Here is a 24,609-nt window from a genome sequence, read left to right on the forward strand (position 1 = left end):
CTTCCAACGTTGTTTTAGAGAATTTAGCAGTACGTCCAACTGGCCTCACAACCCCAGACCAGGTGTAACCATGGCAACCCAGAACCTCCACATCCGGCTTCTTCACCAGCAGGGTCGTCTGAGACCAGCCACCCGGACAGCTGATGAAACTGTGGGTTTGTCTGAGACCAGCCACCCAGACAGCTGATGAAACTGTGGGTTTGCACAATCAAAGAATATCCACACACACTGTCAGAAACCGTCTCAGTGAAGCTAATCTGCGTGCTTGTCATCCTCACCAGGGTCTTGACCTGACTGCAGTTCAGCGTTGTAACCAACTTTAGTGGGCAAATGCTCAACTTTGATGGCAACTGGCACACTGGAGAAGTGTGCTCTTCTCTGATGAATCCTTGTGTCAACTGTACCGGGCAGATAGCAGACTGTATATATGGCGTTGTGTGGGTGAGCCGTTTGCTGAGATTCTGATGCCCATTGTCGTGCCATTCATCCCCCCTCATCACCTCATGTTTCAGCATGATAATGCACAGCCCCATGTCACAAGAATTTGTACAGAATTCCTAGAAGTTTCTCAAATTCCTATTTCTTCCATGGCCTGCATACTCACCAGACATGTCACCCATTGAGCATATTTGGGATGCTCTGGATCGACGTGTACAACAGCGTTCTCCAGTTACTGCTAATGTCCAGCAACTTCACACAGCCATTGAAGAAGAGTGGGACAACGTCCTACAGGCCACAATCAACTGCCTGATTAACTCTATGTGAAGGAGATGTGTCGCACTGCATGAGGCAAATGGTGGTCACCCCAGATACGGACTGGTTTTCTGATCCACACCCCTACCTTTTTTTTAAGGTATCTGTGACCAACATATCAAATCAAATTGTATTTATATAGCCCTTCGTACATCAGCTGATATATCAAAGTGCTGTACAGAAACCCAGCCTAAAACCCCAAACAGCAAGCAATGCAGGTGTAGAAGCACGGTGGCTAGGAAAAACTCCCTAGAAAGGCCAAAACCTAAGAAGAAACCTAGAGAGGAACCAGGCTATCTGGGGTGGCCAGTCCTCTTCTGGCTGTGCCGGGTGGAGATTATAACAGAACATGGCCAAGATGTTCAAATGTTCATAAATGACCAGCATGGTCAAATAATGGTAATCACAGTGAACTGGTCAGGGTTCCGTAGCCGCAGGCAGAACAGTTGAAACTGAAGGCGGACTGGGGACAACAAGGAGTCATCATGCCAGGTAGTCCCAAGGCCTGGTCCTATGGCTCAGGTCCTCCGAGAGAGAGAGAGAGCGAGAGAGAGAGAGAATTAGAGAGAGAGAGAGAATTAGAGAGAGCATACTTAAATTTATACAGGACACTGGATAAGACAGGAGAAATACTCCAGATATAACAGACTGACCCTAGCCCCCCCGACACATAAACTACTGCAGCATAAATACTGGAGGCTGAGACAGGAGGGGTCAGGAGACACTGTATGTACACCTGTATTCCCAGACATGTGAAATCCATAGATTAGGGCCTAATTTATTTATTTAAATTGACTGATTTCCTTATGAACTGTAATTGTTGCATGCTGTGTTTATATTTGTGTTCAGTGTATATTTTCTGTCTGGTTCAACTGTTACATGTGGAAATTAAAAAAGAGGGTTACCTTCAAAATGATTTATAAAAAATAAAAATAAAAATATATATATACAATTTAGATATAGATGTGAGATGACGGTTGCGTGGGGCCCCACCGCCTTGCGGGTGCTGTGGGTGCTGCGGGTGATGTGGGTGCTGCGGGTGCTGTGGGTGCTGCGGGTGATGTGGGTGCTGTGGGTGCTGTGGGTGCTGCGGGTGCTGCGGGTGCTGCGGGTGCTGTGGGTGATGTGGGTGCTGTGGGTGCTGTGGGTGCTGCGGGTGATGTGGGTGATGTGGGTGCTGCGGGTGCTGTGGGTGCTGCGGGTGATGTGGGTGCTGTGGGTGATTTGGGTGAGGTGGGTGCTGTGGGTGATGTGGGTGATGTGGGTGCTGTGGGTGCTGTGGGTGCTGCGGGTGATGTGGGTGCTGCGGGTGATGTGGGTGATTTGGGTGCTGTGGGTGATTTGGGTGCTGTGGGTGATGTGCGGGCTGTGGGGGCTGTGGGGGCTGTGGGTGATGTGGGTGATGTGGGTGATGTGGGTGCTGTGGGTGCTGTGGGTGCTGTGGGTGATGTGGGTGATGTGGGTGATGTGGGTGATTTGGGTGCTGTGGGTGATTTGGGTGCTGTGGGTGATGTGCGGGCTGTGGGGGCTGTGGGTGCTGTGGGTGCTACACCAGTGACGTATGAAACAGAACAGAACAGAAGAGACTGACTTTTCTAATCAGGTTAACTTCTAAGAACCAGAGGTGGCCTATTACGACAATGAGAAGCATTTTAACAGAACAGCACTGTGCCGGTGAACGTTATGGGTCCCCACTGGGTTGGTGCATTTTGAAATAGTTTTATTACACTATGTCACAGATTCATCACAACCGGACTTTGGCAATCAGAGTAATGCAGCTTTTGACGACTGAGGCTCTTAGCCTAATTAAGCAGGCTTTTTATTCTGCTTTGAGGATGCTGCTCAACAGTGTGTGTGTGTGTGTGTGTGTGTGTGTGTGTGTGTGTGTGTGTGTGTGTGTGTGTGTGTGTGTGTGTGTGTGTGTGTGTGTGTGTGTGTGTGTGTGTGTGTGTGTGTGTGTGTGGCTTTGGAAAAAATATATGATGGCGTCCAACGAGATTTTTGCTCTTCTAAATGTTTTCGAACCAGTTGTAATTATCATATACTGTACCTATTTCCTCTTAAATGATTAATGTCTCCTCCTGTTCCTGAATAGAGCTGTATAAATGACTCATAGGATTCATGCCATTTTTAATCAAAGCAATGAATAATGTTGAATCATTAATTAAATTTAATGATAAGACCTTGGTCAAGCTGAAGATTAATGAATATGAGTTGTACAGCGGTACGACAACATGCCCTTGTAGGCTTCCGAAATGGCACCCTATTCCCTATGAAGTGCACTACTTTTGGCCACGGCCTATAGGGCTCTGGTCTAAAGTAGTGCACTATAAAGGGCATAGGGTGCCATTTGGCAGAGACGTTATGAGTTGTACAGCACCGACGACAACTAGATGCCCTTGAATCAGGACTAGCCCCTCCATCCTATGAATAATACTATACGTGTGTGTGTGTGTGTGTGTGTGCGCGTGCGCGTGTGTGTGTGTGCGTGCATGCGTGTGTGTGTGTGTGTCTGCGTGTGTGTGTATGGAAAAACAAATAGAGCATGCTGGGAAATATGATAATGCTGGTCATGGTTTTGGTTCAACTGTGGTTGAGTTGTTAATCTAACTTTTTACAGTGTTCATTTAACCTTTTACAGTGTTAATCTAACTTTTTACAGTGTTAATCTAACTTTTTACAGTGTTAATTTAACTTTTTACAGTGTTAATTTAACATTTTACAGTGTTAATTTAACCTTTTACAGTGTTAATTTAACTTTTTATAGTGTTAATTTAACTCTTGAATCAATGTTAGAAAATGTGTCACTGAAAAACCATCACAAGTTAACACTGGCCGATTTGCTGGGTTCTATGAAAGGGACACAACTGGATCCTTCCATACATTTCCAGAAGCTTTTAGAATTTTGAATAACCATAAATGCCACGCCAAGAACCCCCCACTTAAGGTTCTTTATCGGGTAAGAGTTCTCCAAGGAACCTTAAGAGCTGAGGAAGAACCATTTAAATCCCTTCCTTTTTTCAGTGTATGATAGACCATTATATTAACTAGGTACCAGTCTGATAGACCATTATATTAACTAGGTACCAGTCTGATAGACCATTATATTAACTAGGTACCAGTCTGATAGACCATTATATTAACTAGGTACCAGTATGATAGACCATTATATTAACTAGGTACCAGTCTGATAGACCATTATATTAACTAGGTACCAGTCTGATAGACCATTATATTAACTAGGTACCAGTCTGATAGACCATTATATTAACTAGGTACCAGTCTGACAGACCATTATATTAACTAGGTACCAGTCTGATAGACCATTATATTAACTAGGTACCAGTCTGATAGACCATTATATTAACTAGGTACCAGTCTGATAGACCATTATATTAACTAGGTACCAGTCTGATAGACCAGTATATTAACTAGGTACCAGTCTGATAGACCATTATATTAACTAGGTACCAGTCTGATAGACCATTATATTAACTAGGTACCAGTATGATAGACCATTATATTAACTAGGTACCAGTCTGATAGACCAGTATATTAACTAGGTACCAGTCTGATAGACCATTATATTAACTAGGTACCAGTATGATAGACCATTATATTAACTAGGTACCAGTCTGATAGACCATTATATTAACTAGGTACCAGTCTGATAGACCATTATATTAACTAGGTACCAGTATGATAGACCAGTATATTAACTAGGTACCAGTGGGTTATACAGGTAATACATTAACTTGTTGAGCTGAACTCTGTAATTGGTGGGGAGATTCCCCATGTTGGATAGGCTTCTTTTAGCTTAAATGATGCAGGCAGGGGTAGGCTAATGCAGGGGTAGGCTAATGCAGGGGTAGGCTAATGCAGGGGTAGGCTAATGCAGGGGTAGGCTAATGCAGGGGTAGGCTAATGCAGGCAGGGGTAGGCTAATGCAGGGGTAGGCTAATGCAGGGGTAGGCTAATGCAGGGGTAGGCTAATGCAGGGGTAGGCTAATGCAGGGGTAGGCTAATGCAGGCAGGGGTAGGCTAATGCAGGGGTAGGCAAATGCAGGCAGGGATAGGCTAATGCAGGGGTAGGCTAATGCAGGGGTAGGCTAATGCAGGCAGGGGTAGGCTAATGCAGGGGTAGGCTAATGCAGGGATAGGCTAATGCAGGCAGGGGTAGGCTAATGCAGAGGTAGGCTAATGCAGGCAGGGGTAGGCTAATGCAGGGGTAGGCTAATGCAGGGATAGGCTAATGCAGGCAGGGGTAGGCTAATGCAGAGGTAGGCTAATGCAGGCAGGGGTAGGCTAAGGCAGGCAGGGGTAGGCTAATGCAGAGGTAGGCTAATGCAGGCAGGGGTAAGCTAATGCAGGGGTAGGCTAATGCAGGCAGGGGTAGGCTAAGGCAGGCAGGGGTAGGCTAATGCAGGCACGGGTAGGCTAATGCAGGCAGGGGTAGGGACATCATAAGAGTGGATTGATATGTTGTACATCAATCTTCCTTTATTTATGTTAATAAGATTACATAGTCATGGAAACGGATCAAATTACTTACAGGGCATTGATATTTGAGTAGTAACTGTTGTTTCTAGTTGACTGAGCCAAAAAGTTGTCTCAGTCACGTCAATTGACCCATTGTCAAGCCCCACCCTCTTTATCTACCCGGAGAGCTGCAATTGGTTCGTCAGCCAATCAATCAAATGCCTAAAAACATCTGGGGCGGGACTTGACAATGGGTCAATTGCCAGTTCTTCCAGGCTGTTGAACCTATTCAACTGGGACAACCTGATCAATAACATGTAATCAGTGTTGATTAATGAGTGATCACTGGACAGGCTGGCTGTTAGTATCCCAAGGACATCCTACTAGAGCATCAATGTACAGGGATCTGTAGACTGTAGTAGTATAGTATAGTTGTAGTAGTTTATAGTTATTAGGTATAGGTATAGGAGCTCCACAGTGTAGCTACAGGGATCTGTAGACTGAGGTAGTATAGTATAGGAGGATCTGTAGACTGTAGTAGTATAGTTGTAGTAGTTTATAGTTATTAGGTATAGGTAAAGGAGGGTAATAGACTGTAGACTGTAGTAGTATAGTATAGTTATAGTAGTTTATAGTTATTAGGTATAGGTAAAGGAGGATCTGTAGACTGTAGTAGTATAGTATAGTTGTAGTAGTTTATAGTTATTGGGTATAGGAGGATCTGTAGACTGTAGTAGTATAGTATAGTTATATTAGTTTATAGTTACTGGGTATAGGTATAGGAGCTCCACAGTCCTCCAATGCTTCGCCCCAACGCTTCGCTTCGCAATGAATGGGGCGGAACTACTCCTGCTGAATTGGTTGTTGGTGAAAACCCACTGTTAGCCTGCTATGAACTGAGCCACACAGGAACTGTCTTTGATTTCATCACACACGTGTCCCCAAAGATGATCAGCTAGCTACTGTACAGCAGCTTATGGTTCATTTATCGCTTCTCTGCACTGATTGGATTTATTTATTTATACTGAAGTCATTGATGCATGACGTATGTCCTTAGACAGATATATGCCAATATAAACGTGCTGTTTAAACGTCCTTAGTTTTGAGCCTTTCAGATACAGGCGTTCATAAATATGGAGGCTTTTGTTAATTTAAGGAGTTGTTGTTCCCCCTCCTTTACTCATTGGTGAGAACTTTGTCTTTTAGAGGTTGTGTTTCATGTCAGATATAGAGGTCAAAGTCTGAATCTTTATTTATTACAGTATACCTGAAGGAGATAGCAGGCTGGTTGGCAAGGAGCAGAAGTTATGAATTATGGAAGTTCCACATTCCGCCTTCTTTCTCATTCTAGAACTCAGACGGTAAACAACGGTCATGAAATTCAAATCCTTCATAACGTCAAGAGGAAGATAAAAAACAACCGAACCCATTAAGACCAGGAGCCCTTGGCTTTATCCATTTTATTCATCTGCCAACAAAGAGCGAAGAAAGGGGGGGGGGGGGTAAGGAGAAAGAGACAGACTGAGAAAAGAATAAAGGCAACATGAAAGACTTAAAGTGGTCGTCTTTCTGCCTGGTGGGCACCTCGGTCAAGACAGGAGGTCTCGCTGGACAACGGAACCATTACAGAACTGTCCTCAATGCCCTGCTCTCCTCTCCTCTCCTCTCCTCTCCTCTCCTCTCCTCTCCTCTCCCCTCCCCTCCTCTCCTCTCCTCTCCTCTCACCAGGTCCAACACACAGAGTGCTGTGCTATGGACAAAGGGCCTGGGGATGCATCTCAAATAGCACCCTATTCCCTATATAGTGCACTTCTTTAGACCAGAGCCCTATTCCCTATATAGTGGTACTACTATAGACCAGAGCCCTATTCCCTATATAGTGGTACTACTATAGACTAGAGCCCTATTCCCTATATAGTGGTACTACTATAGACCAGGGTCCTATTCCCTATATAGTGGTACTACTATAGACCAGAGCCCTATTTCCTATATAGTGGTACTACTATAGACCAGAGCCCTATTCCCTATATAGTGGTACTACTATAGACCAGAGCCCTATTCCCTATATAGTGGTACTACTATAGACCAGAGCCCTATTCCCTATATAGTGGTACTACTATAGACCAGGGCCCTATTCCCTATATAGTGGTACTACTATAGACCAGAGCCCTATTCCCTATATAGTGGTACTACTATAGACCAGGGCCCTATTCCCTATATAGTGGTACTACTATAGACCAGAGCCCTATTCCCTATATAGTGGTACTACTATAGACCAGGGCCCTATTCCCTATATAGTGGTACTACTATAGACCAGAGCCCTATTCCCTATATAGTAGTACTACTATAGACCAGAGCCCTATTCCCTATATAGTGGTACTACTATAGACCAGAGCCCTATTCCCTATATAGTGCACTACTTTTGACCAGAGCGCTATGCAGTGTGAAGTAATGCAGTATGAAGGACAAACAGTGCCATTTGGGATGTCGGTCTCTACTTCTGGACCAAGCTGTTACCAAGCAGTGGGATAGCAGCCGCTGAGATCATCCAATGGAAGCAATGCATGATGGGATTTGGTTGTATAGCTCAGGGCTGCTGTGACCCGGCTAAGGACAGACACTCCTTTAGAGTGGGGCTGCTGTGGGCTTTGTGTTTGTTTGGCATCACCATCAGGTTGTTAAGAGCAGTGAGGTTGTGTTGTGTCTCAGGCTGTGTCTCATACTACCATTAGTGCCACTCACTAGGTTTCAATAGTGTTGAGTGCTGCAACTCATCCTGACCTGAGCCATCAGCGAGGAGGGAGGGAGGGAGGGAGGGATGGGGGAGGAAGGGGAGAGGAGTATGGAAGGGGGTGGGGAGGGGTGCAGTGGGAGAGGAGCATTATGGGTGAGGAGGGTGGGAGCGGTGGGAGAGGAGTATGGAAGGGGGTGGGGAGGGGTGCAGTGGGAGAAGAGCATTATGGGTGAGGGTGGGGGGGGGGAGGAAGGGGAGAAGTGGGAGAGGAGTATGGAAGGGGGTGGGGAGGGGTGCAGTGGGAGAAGAGCATTATGGGTGAGGGTGGGAGGGGGGAGGAAGGGGAGAAGTGGGAGAGGAGTATGGAAGGGGGTGGGGAGGGGTGCAGTGGGAGAAGAGCATTATGGGTGAGGGTGGGAGGGTGGGAGCAGTTGGAGAGGTGCATGGAAGGGGGAGGAGTATGGAAAGAGGAGGGGGGCAGTGGGAGAGGAGTATGGAAGGGGGAGGAGTATGGAAGGGGGAGGAGTATGGAAGGGGGAGGAACGTGTATGGAGGCAATGTAGGCTAATCAACCAATTATTCTCTTGTTATTATCATGGTGAAAGTCCCATTGGTGAAAGTCTGTGTGATGATTTGTAAAACAGTTTCTCCTCCATTGGCTATGTGATTGAACATCCTGAACCACGTGGATAGTATAACCACTCTGGTGTCAGCGGTGGGATGGTGTCACCAGAGAGGTGTGTACATCATGAACCACGTGGATAGTATAACCACTCTGGTGGGATGGTGTCACCAGAGAGGTGTGTACATCATGAACCACGTGGATAGTACAACCACTCTGGTGTCAGAGGTGAGATGGTGCCGTGTCACCAGAGAGGTGTGAACATCATGAACCACGTGGATAGTATAACCACTCTGGTGTCAGCGGTGGGATGGTGTCGTGTCACCAGAGAGGTGTGTACATCATGAACCACGTGGATAGTATAACCACTCTGGTGTCAGAGGTGAGATGGTGCCGTGTCACCAGAGAGGTGTGTACATCATGAACCACGTGGATAGTACAACCACTCTGGTGTCAGAGGTGAGATGGTGCCGTGTCACCAGAGAGGTGTGTACATCCTGAACCACGTGGATAGTATAACCACTCTGGTGTCAGAGGTGAGATGGTGCCGTGTCACCAGAGAGGTGTGTACATCATGAACCACGTGGATAGTATAACCACTCTGGTGTCAGCGGTGGGATGGTGTCACCAGAGAGGTGTGTACATCATGAACCACGTGGATAGTATAACCACTCTGGTGTCAGCGATGGGATGGTGCCGTGTCACCAGAGAGGTGTGAACATCATGAACCACGTGGATAGTATAACCACTCTGGTGTCAGCGGTGGTGCCGTGTCAGAGAGGTGTGTACATCATGAACCACGTGGATAGTATAACCACTCTGGTGTCAGCGGTGGGATGGTGTCACCAGAGAGGTGTGTACATCATGAACCACGTGGATAGTATAACCACTCTGGTGTCAGAGGTGAGATGGTGCCGTGTCACCAGAGAGGTGTGTACATCATGAACCACGTGGATAGTACAACCACTCTGGTGTCAGAGGTGAGATGGTGCCGTGTCACCAGAGAGGTGTGTACATCATGAACCACGTGGATAGTATAACCACTCTGGTGTCAGCGGTGAGATGGTGCCGTGTCAGAGAGGTGTGTACATCATGAACCACGTGGATAGTACAACCACTCTGGTGTCAGAGGTGAGATGGTGCCGTGTCACCAGAGAGGTGTGTACATCATGAACCACGTGGATAGTATAACCACTCTGGTGTCAGAGGTGAGATGGTGCCGTGTCACCAGAGAGGTGTGTACATCATGAACCACGTGGATAGTACAACCACTCTGGTGTCAGAGGTGAGATGGTGCCGTGTCACCAGAGAGGTGTGTACATCATGAACCACATGGATAGTACAACCACTCTGGTGTCAGAGGTGAGATGGTGCCGTGTCACCAGAGAGGTGTGTACATCATGAACCAAGTGGATAGTATAACCACTCTGGTGTCAGCGGTGGGGTGGTGTCACCAGAGAGGTGTGTACATCATGAACCACGTGGATAGTATAACCACTCTGGTGTCAGCGGTGGGATGGTGCCGTGTCACCAGAGAGGTGTGTTCATCATGAACCACGTGGATAGTATAACCACTCTGGTGTCAGCGGTGGTGCCGTGTCAGAGAGGTGTGAACATCATGAACCACGTGGATAGTATAACCACTCTGGTGTCAGCGGTGGGATGGTGCCGTGTCAGAGAGGTGTGAACATCATGAACCACGTGGATAGTATAACCACTCTGGTGTCAGCGGTGGTGCCGTGTCAGAGAGGTGTGTACATCATGAACCACGTGGATAGTATACCCACTCTGGTGTCAGCGGTGAGATGGTGCCGTGTCACCAGAGAGGTGTGTACATCATGAACCACGTGGATAGTATAACCACTCTGGTGTCAGCAGTGGGATGGTGCCGTGTCACCAGAGAGGTGTGTACATGTGAGGGGTCAGTGAAGCACTGATATTTCTCATGCATGAAAATACATTCTTTGGACCCAGTAAATAACATGTTTCTTACACGCTAGTGGTGGAGGCACATTTCAGTGCCATTTCAGTGCCACATTTCAGGGCCTGTCAATGACATGTTCTGAACGTGTCGTCTTGACCACGATCCTCTCAGAATCTAGAAAAGAGTTGCTGACTGAATGGAAAACCTGTCCTTCCTCTTCCTCATATTTAGTTGACTTTTCAGGATATTTCTTCTTGGATTAGAGGATGAAAATGAAGTTGTCGACTGAAAAGTGAAACAGCTTTGACAGCTTGCTTCAGTGAAAGACCTCCGGAGAGGAGGAGAAGAGAGGAGAAGAGAGGAGAAGAGAGGAGAAGAGAGGAGAAGACGAGAGGAGAAAAGGAGAAGAGAGGAGAAAAGGAGAAGAGAGGAGAAGAAGAGAGGAGAAAAGGAGAAGAGAGGAGAAGAGAGGAGAAAAGAGGAGAAGAGAGGAGAAAAGGAGAAGAGAGCAGGAAGCATTTTACTGTGGATTAGAGTTAAGTCCAGCAGAACCAAAGCACAGCGAGACTCTTTGTGCGTCCCAAATAGAACCTTATTCCCTACATAGTGCACTACGGTCTAAAGTAAGTGCAGTATATAGGAAATAGGGGGCCATTTGGGAAACACTCTCTCTCCCGCTGCAAAAAGTGAGAGTGATCTTCCTAAATGTGTGCCAATCATATGTTCCAACTTCCGCAGTGTGAGTCATAGCTTCAGTGATTGAATAGGGATTGTTGGTTGTGAAACTGAAACTTTGTACATTTTATTTTAATGAGAGAGAGAGAGACCTCCCCTAACCTACGCTGGGAGACCTCCCCTAACCTACGCTGGGAGACCTCCCCTAACCCACACGGGGAGACCTCCCCTAACCCTAACCCACGGTGGGAGACCTCCCCTAACCCACACTAGGAGACCTCCCCTAACCCACTCTGGGAGACCTCCCCTAACCCACGGTGGGAGACCTCCCCTAACCCTAACTCACGGTGGGAGACATCCCCTAACCCACACTAGGAGACCTCCCCTAACCCACGGTGGGAGACCTCCCCTAACCCTAACTCACGGTGGGAGACATCCCCTAACCCTAAACCACGGTGAGAGATTTACCCTAAACCACACAGGGAGGGAGATGTGTGCTGCAGGCCACAGACGTATCTGCTAGACCAGCCCCAACCCACACTGGGAGGGAGATGTGTGCTGCAGGCCACAGACGTATCTGCTAGACCAGCCCCAGGGCACATACTGATGTTAGTGGTGTGGAGTTTGGACTTGTGTGGTTTTGCAAAACAAGAATTACTTTATATTCTATTGGCACAGGACAACACAGTACTAATAATGGTTTTGTTTTCTTCAGTGTGTTCAAGGCATACTGTACAATGTTATGACTGTACAATGATATGACTGTACAATGATATGACTGTTGTCACGCCCTGACCATAGTTTACTTTGTATTTTCTATGTTTTGGTTGGTCAGGGTGTGATCTGAGTGGGCATTCTATGTTACATGTCTAGTTTGTCCAGTTCTATGTTCGGCCTGATATGGTTCTCAATCAGAGGCAGGTGTTCGTCATTGTCTCTGATTGGGAACCATATTTAGGTAGCCTGGGTTTCACTGTGTGTTGGTGGGTGATTGTTCCTGTCTATGTGTTTTTCACCAGATAGGCTGTTTAGGTTTTCGTTTCGTTCGTTACGTTTTGTTTTGTAGTATTGTATTGGAGATTCGTGTTTCGTATTATTAATAAACATGGATCGTAAACCACACGCTGCATTTTGGTCCGACTCTCCTTCGTATGAAGACGAAACCCGTTACAGAATCACCCACCACCAACGGACCAAGCAGCGTGTCAACAGGCAGGAGCAGCGCGAGGAGAAGCGCAATAAGGATTTCTGGACATGGGAGGAAATCCTCGACGGGAGAGGACCCTGGGCTAAACCAGGGGAGTGTAGCCGCACTAAGGTGCAGCGGGATAAGAAACAACAGGAACAGCCCAAGGAGGAGTACAGTATGGAGTATACTACTTGGGAGGAGATCGACAGGTGGGCGGCCGACCCAGGGAGAGTGCCGGAGCCCGCCTGGGATTCGCTGGAGCAGTGCGAGGAGGGTTACCGTAGAATGGAGGCGGTGAAAGCAGAGAGGCGCTGGTATGAGAAGGCAGCACGGCGACGCGGATGGAAGCCTGAGAGGCAGCCCCAAAAATTTCTTGGGGGGGGGCTAACAGGGAGTATGGCTATGCCAGGTAGGAGACCTGAGCAGACTCCCTGTGCTTACCGGGGGGCTAGAGAGACCGGACAGGCACCGTGTTATGCAGTGGTGCGCACGGTGTCTCCAGTGCGGGTGCATAGCCCGGTGCGGTATATTCCAGCTCAGCGTGTCTGCCGGGCTAGATTGAGCGTCGAGCCTAATGCCATGAAGCCGGCTCTACGCAGCTGGTCCCCAGTGCGTCTCCTTGGGCCGGCTTACATGGCACCAGCCTTGCGCTCGGTGTCTCCGGTTCGCCTGCATAGCCCAGTGCGGGCTATTCCACCTCGCCGCACTGGCAGGGCGACCGTGAGCATTCAACCAGGTAAGGTTGGGCAGGCTCGGTGCTCAAGAGCTCCAGTGCGCCTGCACGGTCCGGTTTTTCCAGTACCACCTCCACACCCCAGCCCTCCGGTAGCAGCTCCCCGCACCAGGCTTCCTGTGCGTGTCCTTGGCCCAGTACCACCAGTGCCAGTACCACGCATCAGGCCTACAGTGCGCCTCGCCTGTCCAGCGCTGTCGGAGCCCTCCTCCTCTCCAGCGCTGTCGGAGTCTCCCGCCTGTTTAGCGCTGTCAGAGCTTTCCGCCTCTACAGCGCTGCCGGAGTCTCCCGCCTGTTCAGAACTGCCAGTTAGCATAGAGCTGCCAGTTAGCATAGAGCTGCCAGTTAGCTTAGAGCTGCCAGTCTGCAAGGAGCTGCCAGTCTGCAAGGAGCAGCCAGGGCCGCCAGTCAGCATGGAGCAGCCAGGGCCGCCAGTCAGCATGGAGCAGCCAGGGCCGCCAGTCAGCATGGAGCAGCCAGGGCCGCCAGTCAGCATGGAGCAGCCAGTCAGCATGGAGCAGCCAGTCAGCATGGAGCAGCCAGAGCTGCCAGTCAGCATGGAGCAGCCAGAGCTGCCAGTCAGCATGGAGCAGCCAGTCAGCATGGAGCAGCCAGAGCTGCCAGTCAGCATGGAGCAGCCAGTCAGCATGGAGCAGCCAGAGCTACCAGTCATCATGGAGCAGCCAGTCAGCATGGAGCAGCCAGAGCTGCCAGTCGACCAGACTCTTCCAGATCTGCCAGTCGTCCAGACTCTTCCAGATCTGCCAGTCGTCCAGACTCTTCCAGATCTGCCAGTCGTCCAGACTCTTCCAGATCTGCCAGTCGTCCAGACTCTTCCAGATCTGCCAGTCGTCCAGACTCTTCCAGATCTGCCAGTCGACCAGACTCTTCCAGATCTGCCAGTCGACCAGACTCTTCCAGATCTGCCAGTCGACCAGACTCTTCCAGATCTGCCAGTCGACCAGACTCTTCCAGATCTGCCAGTCGTCCAGACTCTTCCAGATCTGCCAGTCGTCCAGACTCTTCCAGATCTGCCAGTCGTCCAGACTCTTCCAGATCTGCCAGTCGTCCAGACTCTTCCAGATCTGCCAGTCGACCAGACTCTTCCAGATCTGCCAGTCGACCAGACTCTTCCAGATCTGCCAGTCGACCAGACTCTTCCAGATCTGCCAGTCGACCAGACTCTTCCAGATCTGCCAGTCGACCAGACTCTTCCAGATCTGCCAGTCGACCAGACTCTTCCAGATCTGCCAGTCGTCCAGACTCTCTCAGATCTGCCAGTCGTCCAGACTCTCTCAGATCCGCCAGTCGACCAGATTCTCCCAGATCCGCCAGTCGACCAGATTCTCCCAGATCCGCCAGTCGACCAGATTCTCCCAGATCCGCCAGTCGACCAGGATCTGCTGAAACCGCCAGCCAGCCAGGTTCTGGTAGTTTCTACTACCTGCCTGGGCTTCCTCTCAGTGCTGAGCTTCTTCTCAGTGCTGAGCTTCCTCTCAGTGCTGAGCTACCCATCTGTCCCGAGTTACCTCTGTCCCGAGCTGTCCCTCTGTCCCATGTTATCATTGTGGTGGGTAACCTATTTAGGGACGTTTAGGAGGGGGATTAAAACTGTCATGGAGTGGGGTCCACGTCCAGCGCCAGAGCCGCCACCGCGGACAGATGCCCACCCAGACCCTCCCCTATAGGTTCAGGTTTTGCGGCCGGAGTCCGCACCTTGGGGGGGGGGGGTACTGTCACGCCCTGACCATAGTTTGCTTTGTATTTTCTATGTTTTGGTTGGTCAGGGTGTGATCTGAGTGGGCATTCTATGTTACATGTCTAGTTTGTCCAGTTCTATGTTCGGCCTGATATGGTTCTCAATCAGAGGCAGGTGTTCGTCATTGTCTCTGATTGGGAACCATATTTAGGTAGCCTGGGTTTCACTGTGTGTTTGTGGGTGATTGTTCCTGTCTATGTGTTTTTCACCAGATAGGCTGTTTAGGTTTTCGTTTCGTTCGTTACGTTTTGTTTTGTAGTATTGTATTGGAGATTCGTGTTTCGTATTATTAATAAACATGGATCGTAAACCACACGCTGCATTTTGGTCCGACTCTCCTTCGTATGAAGACGAAACCCGTTACAACTGTACAATAATATGACTGTACAATGATATGACTGTACAATGATATGACTGTACAATGTTATGACCTGTACAATGATATGACCTGTACAATGATATGACCTGTACAATGTTATGACCTGTACAATGTTATGACCTGTACAATGTTATGACCTGTACAATGTTATGACCTGTACAATGTTATGACCTGTACAATGTTATGACCTGTACAATGATATGACTGTACAATGATATGACTGTACAATGATATGACTGTACAATGATATGACCTGTACAATGATATGACTGTACAATGATATGACTGTACAATGATATGACTGTACAATGATATGACCTGTACAATGTTATGACCTGTACAATGTTATGACCTGTACAATGTTATGACTGTACAATGTTATGACCTGTACAATGATATGACCTGTACAATGTTATTCCTTGTATTTTGAACTGCCAAGTTAAAAGCTGTAGAAACTAGGGCCGGGACACGACCAGTATCGCAGTAATCGTTAGTATCGTGACATGAAAAACAAAACACCAAGCAGATTAAACTTCTTTAGGAAAACAGCCGTAATGTTGGAAACAGACATCATTATGATGTCTTCCAGAGTCACATGTATTTATTTACCAAACAGGTTTAGGACCAGGCTATAGTACACACTATGTTCCATACAGCAGGTTTAGGACCAGGCTATAGTACACACTATGTTCCATACAGCAGGTTTAGGACCAGGCTATATCACACACTATGTTCCATACAGCAGGTTTAGGACCAGGGTATATCACACACTATGTTACATACAGCATGTTTAGGACCAGGCTATATCACACACTATGTTCCATACAGCAGGTTTAAGACCAGGCTATATCACACACTATGTTCCATACAGCAGGTTTAAGACCAGGCTATATCACACACTATGTTCCATACAGCAGGTTTAAGACCAGGCTATATCACACAATATGTTCCATACAGCAGGTTTAAGACCAGGCTATATCACACACTATGTTACATACAGCATGTTTAGGACCAGGCTATATCACACACTATGTTCCATACAGCAGGTTTAGGACCAGGCTATATCACACACTATGTTCCATACAGCAGGTTTAGGACCAGGCTATATCACACACTATGTTCCATACAGCAGGTTTAGGACCAGGCTATATCACACACTATGTTCCATACAACAGGTTTAGGACCAGGCTATATCACACACTATGTTACATACAGCAGGTTTAGGACCAGGCTATATCACACACTATGTTCCATACAGCAGGCTTAGGACCAGGCTATATCACACACTATGTTCCATACAGCAGGTTTAGGACCAGGCTATATCACACACTATGTTCCATACAGCAGGTTTAGGACCAGGCTATATCACACACTATGTTCCATACAGTAGGTTTAGGACCAGGCTATATCACACACTATGTTCCATACAGCAGGTTTAGGACCAGGCTATATCACACACTATGTTCCATACAACAGGTTTAGGACCAGGCTATATCACACACTATGTTACATACAGCAGGTTTAGGACCAGGCTATATCACACACTATGTTCCATACAGCAGGCTTAGGACCAGGCTATATCACACACTATGTTCCATACAGCAGGTTTAGGACCAGGCTATATCACACACTATGTTCCATACAGCAGGTTTAGGACCAGGCTATATCACACACTATGTTCCATACAGCAGGTTTAGGACCAGGCTATATCACACACTATGTTACATACAGCAAGTTTAGGACCAGGCTATATCACACACTATGTTACATTCAGCAGGTTTAGGACCAGGCTATATCACACACTATGTTCCATACAGCAGGTTTAGGACCAGGCTATATCACACACTATGTTCCATACAGCAGGTTTAGGACCAGGCTATATCACACACTATGTTCCATACAGCAGGTTTAGGACCAGGCTATATCACACACTATGTTACATACAACAGGTTTAGGACCAGGCTATATCACACACTATGTTCCATACAGCAGGTTTAGGACCAGGCTATATCACACACTATGTTCCATACAGCAGGTTTAGGACCAGGCTATATCACACACTATGTTACATACAGCAGGTTTAGGACCAGGCTATATCACACACTATGTTACATACAGCAGGTTTAGGACCAGGCTATATCACACACTATGTTACATTCAGCAGGTTTAGGACCAGGCTATATCACACACTATGTTACATACAGCAGGTTTAGGACCAGGCTATATCACACACTATGTTACATACAGCAGGTTTTTAAAGGACAACAGTTTGATCTGTTTTTATTGTTGCCATGGAAAATGTGATATTGGTATCTTCACAACCCTAGTAGAAACACTACATCAAAGTTAGCATCGTCTTAATAAAGCCACAGGAAGGCCAAATTTAATATGATTATGATATATATATATATATATTTATATATTATATTTCATATGGTGATATGTTATTAGTGAGTAATCAGAAAAGACAGATTATGTTTTTCCCATTCTGTTGGCTTTAAAGGTTTTTTTCTGGGATTTGGTTTAGGATTAGCTACTTTGAGTTCAGTACAGAAGTAATTTCTGAAACTGGCTTAGTCAGGACCACCGTGCTGTTAGCTGATAGGCCGGACAGGGAGCTTGGGGAAATGCAAAGCTGTCCTCATCAGGAAGTTTTGGAAGTATTTTTACCGTCATCATCGGGTCAAAGACATCATCAGGGTCGTGTTCATAACGACACGCTTGGAAAACGTTTTTAAAACGTTTTTCCAGAAAAATGTTAAATGAGCGTTTCTTATTGGACAAGTCTGGTTAGTTCCTCCCTGTTCCAGTCTTGTTTTCTACAGTTTGTTGCCTAATGAACATGACCCATTCTTGTGTCTTTAAATAGCGACTCCGATCCCCCTAACAGGCTGTTGAAGAAGTCTGTATCTTCTCTTCCATCTGTCTAAGACTGATCAGTTTTATTGAACATAAATATAGATCGGAAAGTTCTGGACCAATATTCAGCTAATCCAGGGTAGGCACATTTCCCCAATAAGCAAATCCCCCACAATGTAGAGGGGGTCAGCCAAGTCTCCTCCCTTCCCAATATACACACACGTACGCACGCACGCACACACACACACACACACACACACACACACACACACACACACACACACACACACACACACATACACACACACACACACAAACAGGGAAACTTGAAAAACCCTTACTTCAGCCTTCAATGCCCTCCCCCTCATTAATTCAGAGATCAATGATTGGACAGTTTGTCTGATTGACAGGTGGACTCCCACAGGGATTGGGAAATGTGACTTTTTACAGATAGTGCTGATCAGAGCCATATAGGCTGTGGTGCAGATAGGACACACACACACACACACACACACACACACACACACACACACACACACACACACACACACACACACGGCTGATAGGCCTTATGTCTGTCAGTTCCCAAGGGAGTAGCACCACAATCCCACAGCCTCCTTCTCTCTTGTCTTACTGCCTGTCGCTGTGAACGACTGGGTTTTGAACCCAAGTCATCTGTCACTGCGAACGACTGGGTTTTGTTCCCAAGTCATCTGTCACTGTGAACGACTGGGTTTTGTACCCAAGTCATCTGTCACTATGAACGACAAGTCACCTGTCACTGTGAACGACTGGGTTTTGAACCCAAGTCATCTGTCACTGTGAACGACTGGGTTTTGAACCCAAGTCATCTGTCACTGTGAACGACTGGGTTTTGAACCCAAGTCATCTGTCACTGTGAACGGCAAGTCATCTGTCACTGTGAACGACTGGGTTTTGAACCCAAGTCATCTGTCACTGCGAACGACTGGGTTTTGTTCCCAAGTCATCTGTCACTGTGAACGACTGGGTTTTGTACCCAAGTCATCTGTCACTATGAACGACAAGTCACCTGTCACTGTGAACGACTGGGTTTTGAACCCAAGTCATCTGTCACTGTGAACGACTGGGTTTTGAACCCAAGTCATCTGTCACTGTGAACGACTGGGTTTTGAACCCAAGTCACCTGCGCACCACGGGACTATGTTAGCCCGCTGAGATAAAGCCCTGAGGCATTATTTTTGAGGTGCTTACGTAAATCTTTCCAATCTCATGCAATGTTACACAACTGTACTCGCCAACCCGAAAGCTGAAGTCTTAGCTCTGTGCAGATGAGCCTTTACCTGGAAAGAAATCAACAGTGATTTCATGCAGCAGAGTCCTCTGCACACTGAAACAGAATTACCCTCCCCTTGTGTGCTACAAATAAAGACATCGGTAGTGTGATACGGAGCATGTTGACGTCAGCTCTTCACAGGATCAACGGGTGTGAAAGACTGCCGTTGTATGTTGGAGTGTTTTTTACTCATGAAAATAATGCAAGTTAAGTCAATGGAAAGGACTGTCTCAGCAAACATAGTCCCAGTGTTATCCCCATGGTACCTGTTAGGAAACCAGCATCTGGTGTGATGATGCTACCATGTTAGCTAAACCAACATCTGGTGTGATTATGCTACCATGTTAGCTAAACCAACATCTGGTGTGATTATGCTACCATGTTAGCTAAACCGACATCTGGTGTGATTATGCTACCATGTTAGAGAAACCAACATCTGGTGTGATAATGCTACCATGTTAGAGAAACCGACATCTGGTGTGAATATGCTACCATGCTAGAGAAACCAACATCTGGTATGATTATGCTACCATGTTAGTTAAACCAACATCTGGTGTGAATATGCTACCATGTTAGCTAAACCGACATCTGGTGTGATTATGCTACCATGTTAGCTAAACCAACATCTGGTGTGAATATGCTACCATGTTAGGAAACCAACATCTGGTGTGATTATGCTACCATGTTAGAGAAACCAACATCTGGTGTGATTATGCTACCATGTTAGCTAAACCAACATCTAGTGTGATTATGCTACCGTGTTAGAGAAACCGACATCTGGTGTGATTATGCTACCATGTTAGCTAAACCAACATCTGGTGTGATTATGCTACCGTGTTAGAGAAATCGACATCTGGTGTGATTATGCTACCATGTTAGAGAAACCAACATCTGTTGTGATTATGCTACCATGTTAGCTAAACCGACATCTGGTGTGATTATGCTACCATGTTAGCTAAACCAACATCTGGTGTGATTATGCTACTGTGTTAGAGAAACCGACATCTGGTGTGATTATGCTACCATGTTAGCTAAACCAACATCTGGTGTGATTATGCTACCATGTTCGCTAAACCAACATCTGGTGTGATTATGCTACCATGTTAGCTAAACCAACATCTGGTGTGATTATGCTACCATGTTAGCTAAACCAACATCTGGTGTGATTATGCTACCATGTTAGCTAAACCAACATCTGGTGTGATTATGCTACCATGTTCGCTAAACCAACATCTGGTGTGATTATGCTACCATGTTAGCTAAACCAACATCTGGTGTGATTATGCTACCATGTTAGCTAAACCAACATCTGGTGTGATTATGCTACCATGTTCGCTAAACCAACATCTGGTGTGATAATGCTACCATGTTCGCTAAACCAACATCTGGTGTGATTATGCTACCATGTTAGCTAAACCAACATCTGGTGTGATTATGCTACCATGTTCGCTAAACCAACATCTGGTGTGATTATGCTACCATGTTCGCTAAACCAACATCTGGTGTGATTATGCTACCATGTTAGCTAAACCAACATCTGGTGTGATTATGCTACCATGTTCGCTAAACCAACATCTGGTGTGATAATGCTACCATGTTCGCTAAACCAACATCTGGTGTGATTATGCTACCATGTTAGCTAAACCAACATCTGGTGTGATTATGCTACCGTGTGTCCTTCTCTACTCAGCACTTTAAATCCATGCTGACTGTGTCCAACATGATTGTCCATGCAGTCTAAACGTCATGTAGATCTGCCTTGCCTCACTGTGTGTGTGTGTGTGTGTGTGTGTGCTGAGCCATGAAATCACCACCAGATGAAATCAATCGCTCACAAATTACACTTCCTGACTGTTTGAACATGATTCTACTGTTCAGCAGAACAACTGTCAATCACATATCAACAGCATTGATATGAAGGTTTAGAAACTACGTCTATCTATGTATGGAATGGGTTTACCTCAGGAAAAAAAATCACTTGGCTTAGAGTTGAGCTTTTAAGTCTGAACGTGATGGGTTTCTCTGTTGGTGAGGTGTTGTGTTAGTTGTGTTAGACTAGGCATTATCAGGCTGATATTGGGTAAGGTGTTGTGTTAGACTAGCCATTATCAGGCTGATATTGGGTAAGGTGTTGTGTTAGACTAGGCATTATCAGGCTGATATTGGGTAAGGTGTTGTGTTAGACTAGGCATTATCAGGCTGATATTGGGTAAGGTGTTGTGTTAGACTAGGCATTATCAGGCTGATATTGGGTAAGGTGTGGTGTTAGACTAGGCATTATCAGGCTGATATTGGGTAAGGTGTTGTGTTAGACTAGCCATTATCAGGCTGATATTGGGTAAGGTGTTGTGTTAGACTAGCCATTATCAGGCTGATATTGGGTAAGGTGTTGTGTTAGACTAGGCATTATCAGGCGGATATTGGGTAAGGTTTTTTGCTGGGCTAGGCATTATCAGGCTGATATTGGGTAAGGTGTGTTAGACTAGCCATTATCAGGCTGATATTGGGTAAGGTGTTTTGCTGGGCTAGGCATTATCAGGCTGATATTGAGTAAGGTGTTTTGCTGGGCTAGGCATTATCAGGCTGATATTGGGTAAGGTGTTGTGTTAGACTAGCCATTATTAGGCTGATATTGGATTGGGTAAGGTGTTGTGTTAGACTAGCCATTATCAGGCTGATATTGGGTAAGGTGTTGTGTTAGACTAGGCATTATCAGGCTGATATTGGGTAAGGTGTTGTGTTAGACTAGGCATTATCAGGCTGATATTGGGTAAGGTGTTGTGTTAGACTAGCCATTATCAGGCTGATATTGGGTAAGGTGTTGTGTTAGACTAGCCATTATCAGGCTGATATTGGATTGGGTAAGGTGTTGTGTTAGACTAGCCATTATCAGGCTGATATTGGGTAAGGTGTTGTGTTAGACTAGGCATTATCAGGCGGATATTGGGTAAGGTGTTTTGCTGGGCTAGGCATTATCAGGCTGATATTGGGTAAGGTGTTGTGTTAGACTAGCCATTATCAGGCTGATATTGGGTAAGGTGTTTTGCTGGGCTAGGCATTATCAGGCTGATATTGAGTAAGGTGTTTTGCTGGGCTAGGCATTATCAGGCTGATATTGGGTAAGGTGTTTTGCTGGGCTAGGCATTATCAGGCTGATATTGGGTAAGGTGTTGTGTTAGACTAGGCATTATCAGGCTGATATTGGGTAAGGTGTTGTGTTAGACTAGGCATTATCAGGCTGATATTGGGTAAGGTGTTTTGCTGGGCTGGGTATTATCAGGCTGATATTGGGTAAGATGTTTTGCTGGGCTAGGCATTATCAGGCTGATATTGGGTAAGGTGTTTTGCTGGGCTAGGCATTATCAGGCTGATATTGGGTAAGGTGTTTTGCTGGGCTAGGCATTATCAGGCTGATATTGGGTAAGGTGTTTTGCTGGGCTAGGCATTAACAGGCTGATATTGGGTAAGGTGTTTTGCTGGGCTAGGCATTATCAGGCTGATATTGGGTAAGGTGTTTTGCTGGGCTAGGCATTATCAGGCTGATATTGGGTAAGGTGTTTTGCTGGGCTAGGCATTATCAGGCTGATATTGGGTAAGGTGTTTTGCTGGGCTAGGTATTATCAGGCTGATATTGGGTAAGGTGTTTTGCTGGGCTAGGCATTATCAGGCTGATATTGGGTAAGGTGTTTTGCTGGGCTAGGCATTATCAGGCTGATATTGGGTAAGGTGTTTTGCTGGGCTAGGCATTATCAGGCTGATATTGGGTAAGGTGTTTTGCTGGGCTAGGCATTATCAGGCTGATATTGGGTAAGGTGTTGTGTTAGACTAGCCATTATCAGGCTGATATTGGGTAAGGTGTTGTGTTAGACTAGGCATTATCAGGCGGATATTGGGTAAGGTGTTTTGCTGGGCTAGGCATTATCAGGCTGATATTGGGTAAGGTGTTGTGTTAGACTAGCCATTATCAGGCTGATATTGGGTAAGGTGTTTTGCTGGGCTAGGCATTATCAGGCTGATATTGAGTAAGGTGTTTTGCTGGGCTAGGCATTATCAGGCTGATATTGGGTAAGGTGTTTTGCTGGGCTAGGCATTATCAGGCTGATATTGGGTAAGGTGTTGTGTTAGACTAGGCATTATCAGGCTGATATTGGGTAAGGTGTTGTGATAGACTAGGCATTATCAGGCTGATATTGGGTAAGGTGTTTTGCTGGGCTGGGTATTATCAGGCTGATATTGGGTAAGATGTTTTGCTGGGCTAGGCATTATCAGGCTGATATTGGGTAAGGTGTTTTGCTGGGCTAGGCATTATCAGGCTGATATTGGGTAAGGTGTTTTGCTGGGCTAGGCATTATCAGGCTGATATTGGGTAAGGTGTTTTGCTGGGCTAGGCATTAACAGGCTGATATTGGGTAAGGTGTTTTGCTGGGCTAGGCATTATCAGGCTGATATTGGGTAAGGTGTTTTGCTGGGCTAGGCATTATCAGGCTGATATTGGGTAAGGTGTTTTGCTGGGCTAGGCATTATCAGGCTGATATTGGGTAAGGTGTTTTGCTGGGCTAGGTATTATCAGGCTGATATTGGGTAAGGTGTTTTGCTGGGCTAGGCATTATCAGGCTGATATTGGGTAAGGTGTTTTGCTGGGCTAGGCATTATCAGGCTGATATTGGGTAAGGTGTTTTGCTGGGCTAGGCATTATCAGGCTGATATTGGGTAAGGTGTTTTGCTGGGCTAGGTATTACACTAAGCTCTCTGTGAGTGTAATATTGGTGATGGGTGTCTTTTAAGCCAGGCATTAGGCTATGTGCTTATTCAGCGCTATACGGTGCAAGTCCCTGATCAATGGGGGTCTGTCTGTTTGTCTGTCTGTCTGTTTGTCTGTCTGTCTGCTTGTCTGATTTAAATGATCAACTCATCATCAAGCCCTTGATAGTGATGCATTTAATCAGGTAGGCTGGTGTTTAACTAGATCTGTCTGTCTGGATGGATGGGAGGTGGGCTGTCTGTCTGTCTGGATGGGGGGCAGGCAGTCTGTCTGGATGGGGGGCAGGCAGTCTGTCTGGATGGGGGGGCAGGTATTCTGTCTGGATGGGTTGGGCAGGCAGGCAGTCTGTCTGTCTGGATGGGGGGCAGGCAGTCTGTCTGGATGGGGGGCGGTCAGTCTGTCTGGATGGGGGGCAGGCAGTCTGTC

The 24,609-nt window shown here is 46.6% G+C and overlaps 1 protein-coding gene across 1 annotated transcript in view; it reads left to right on the forward strand.

Moving 5' to 3' along the window:
* Positions 1 to 10,280: 10,280 nt before the first annotated feature.
* LOC139384621 (multiple epidermal growth factor-like domains protein 11) overlaps positions 10,281 to 24,609 on the forward strand; it is a 220,266-nt gene continuing 205,937 nt past the window's right edge. The window contains exon 1 of the mRNA XM_071129439.1: positions 10,281 to 10,388. Within this exon, the coding sequence (XP_070985540.1) occupies positions 10,281 to 10,388 (108 nt within the window). The remainder of the gene's footprint in view (positions 10,389 to 24,609) is intronic.

The sequence above is a fragment of the Oncorhynchus clarkii genome, chromosome 26 (assembly GCF_045791955.1).
Source record: "Oncorhynchus clarkii lewisi isolate Uvic-CL-2024 chromosome 26, UVic_Ocla_1.0, whole genome shotgun sequence".
In the NCBI taxonomy this organism is placed as follows: Eukaryota; Metazoa; Chordata; class Actinopteri; order Salmoniformes; family Salmonidae; genus Oncorhynchus; species Oncorhynchus clarkii.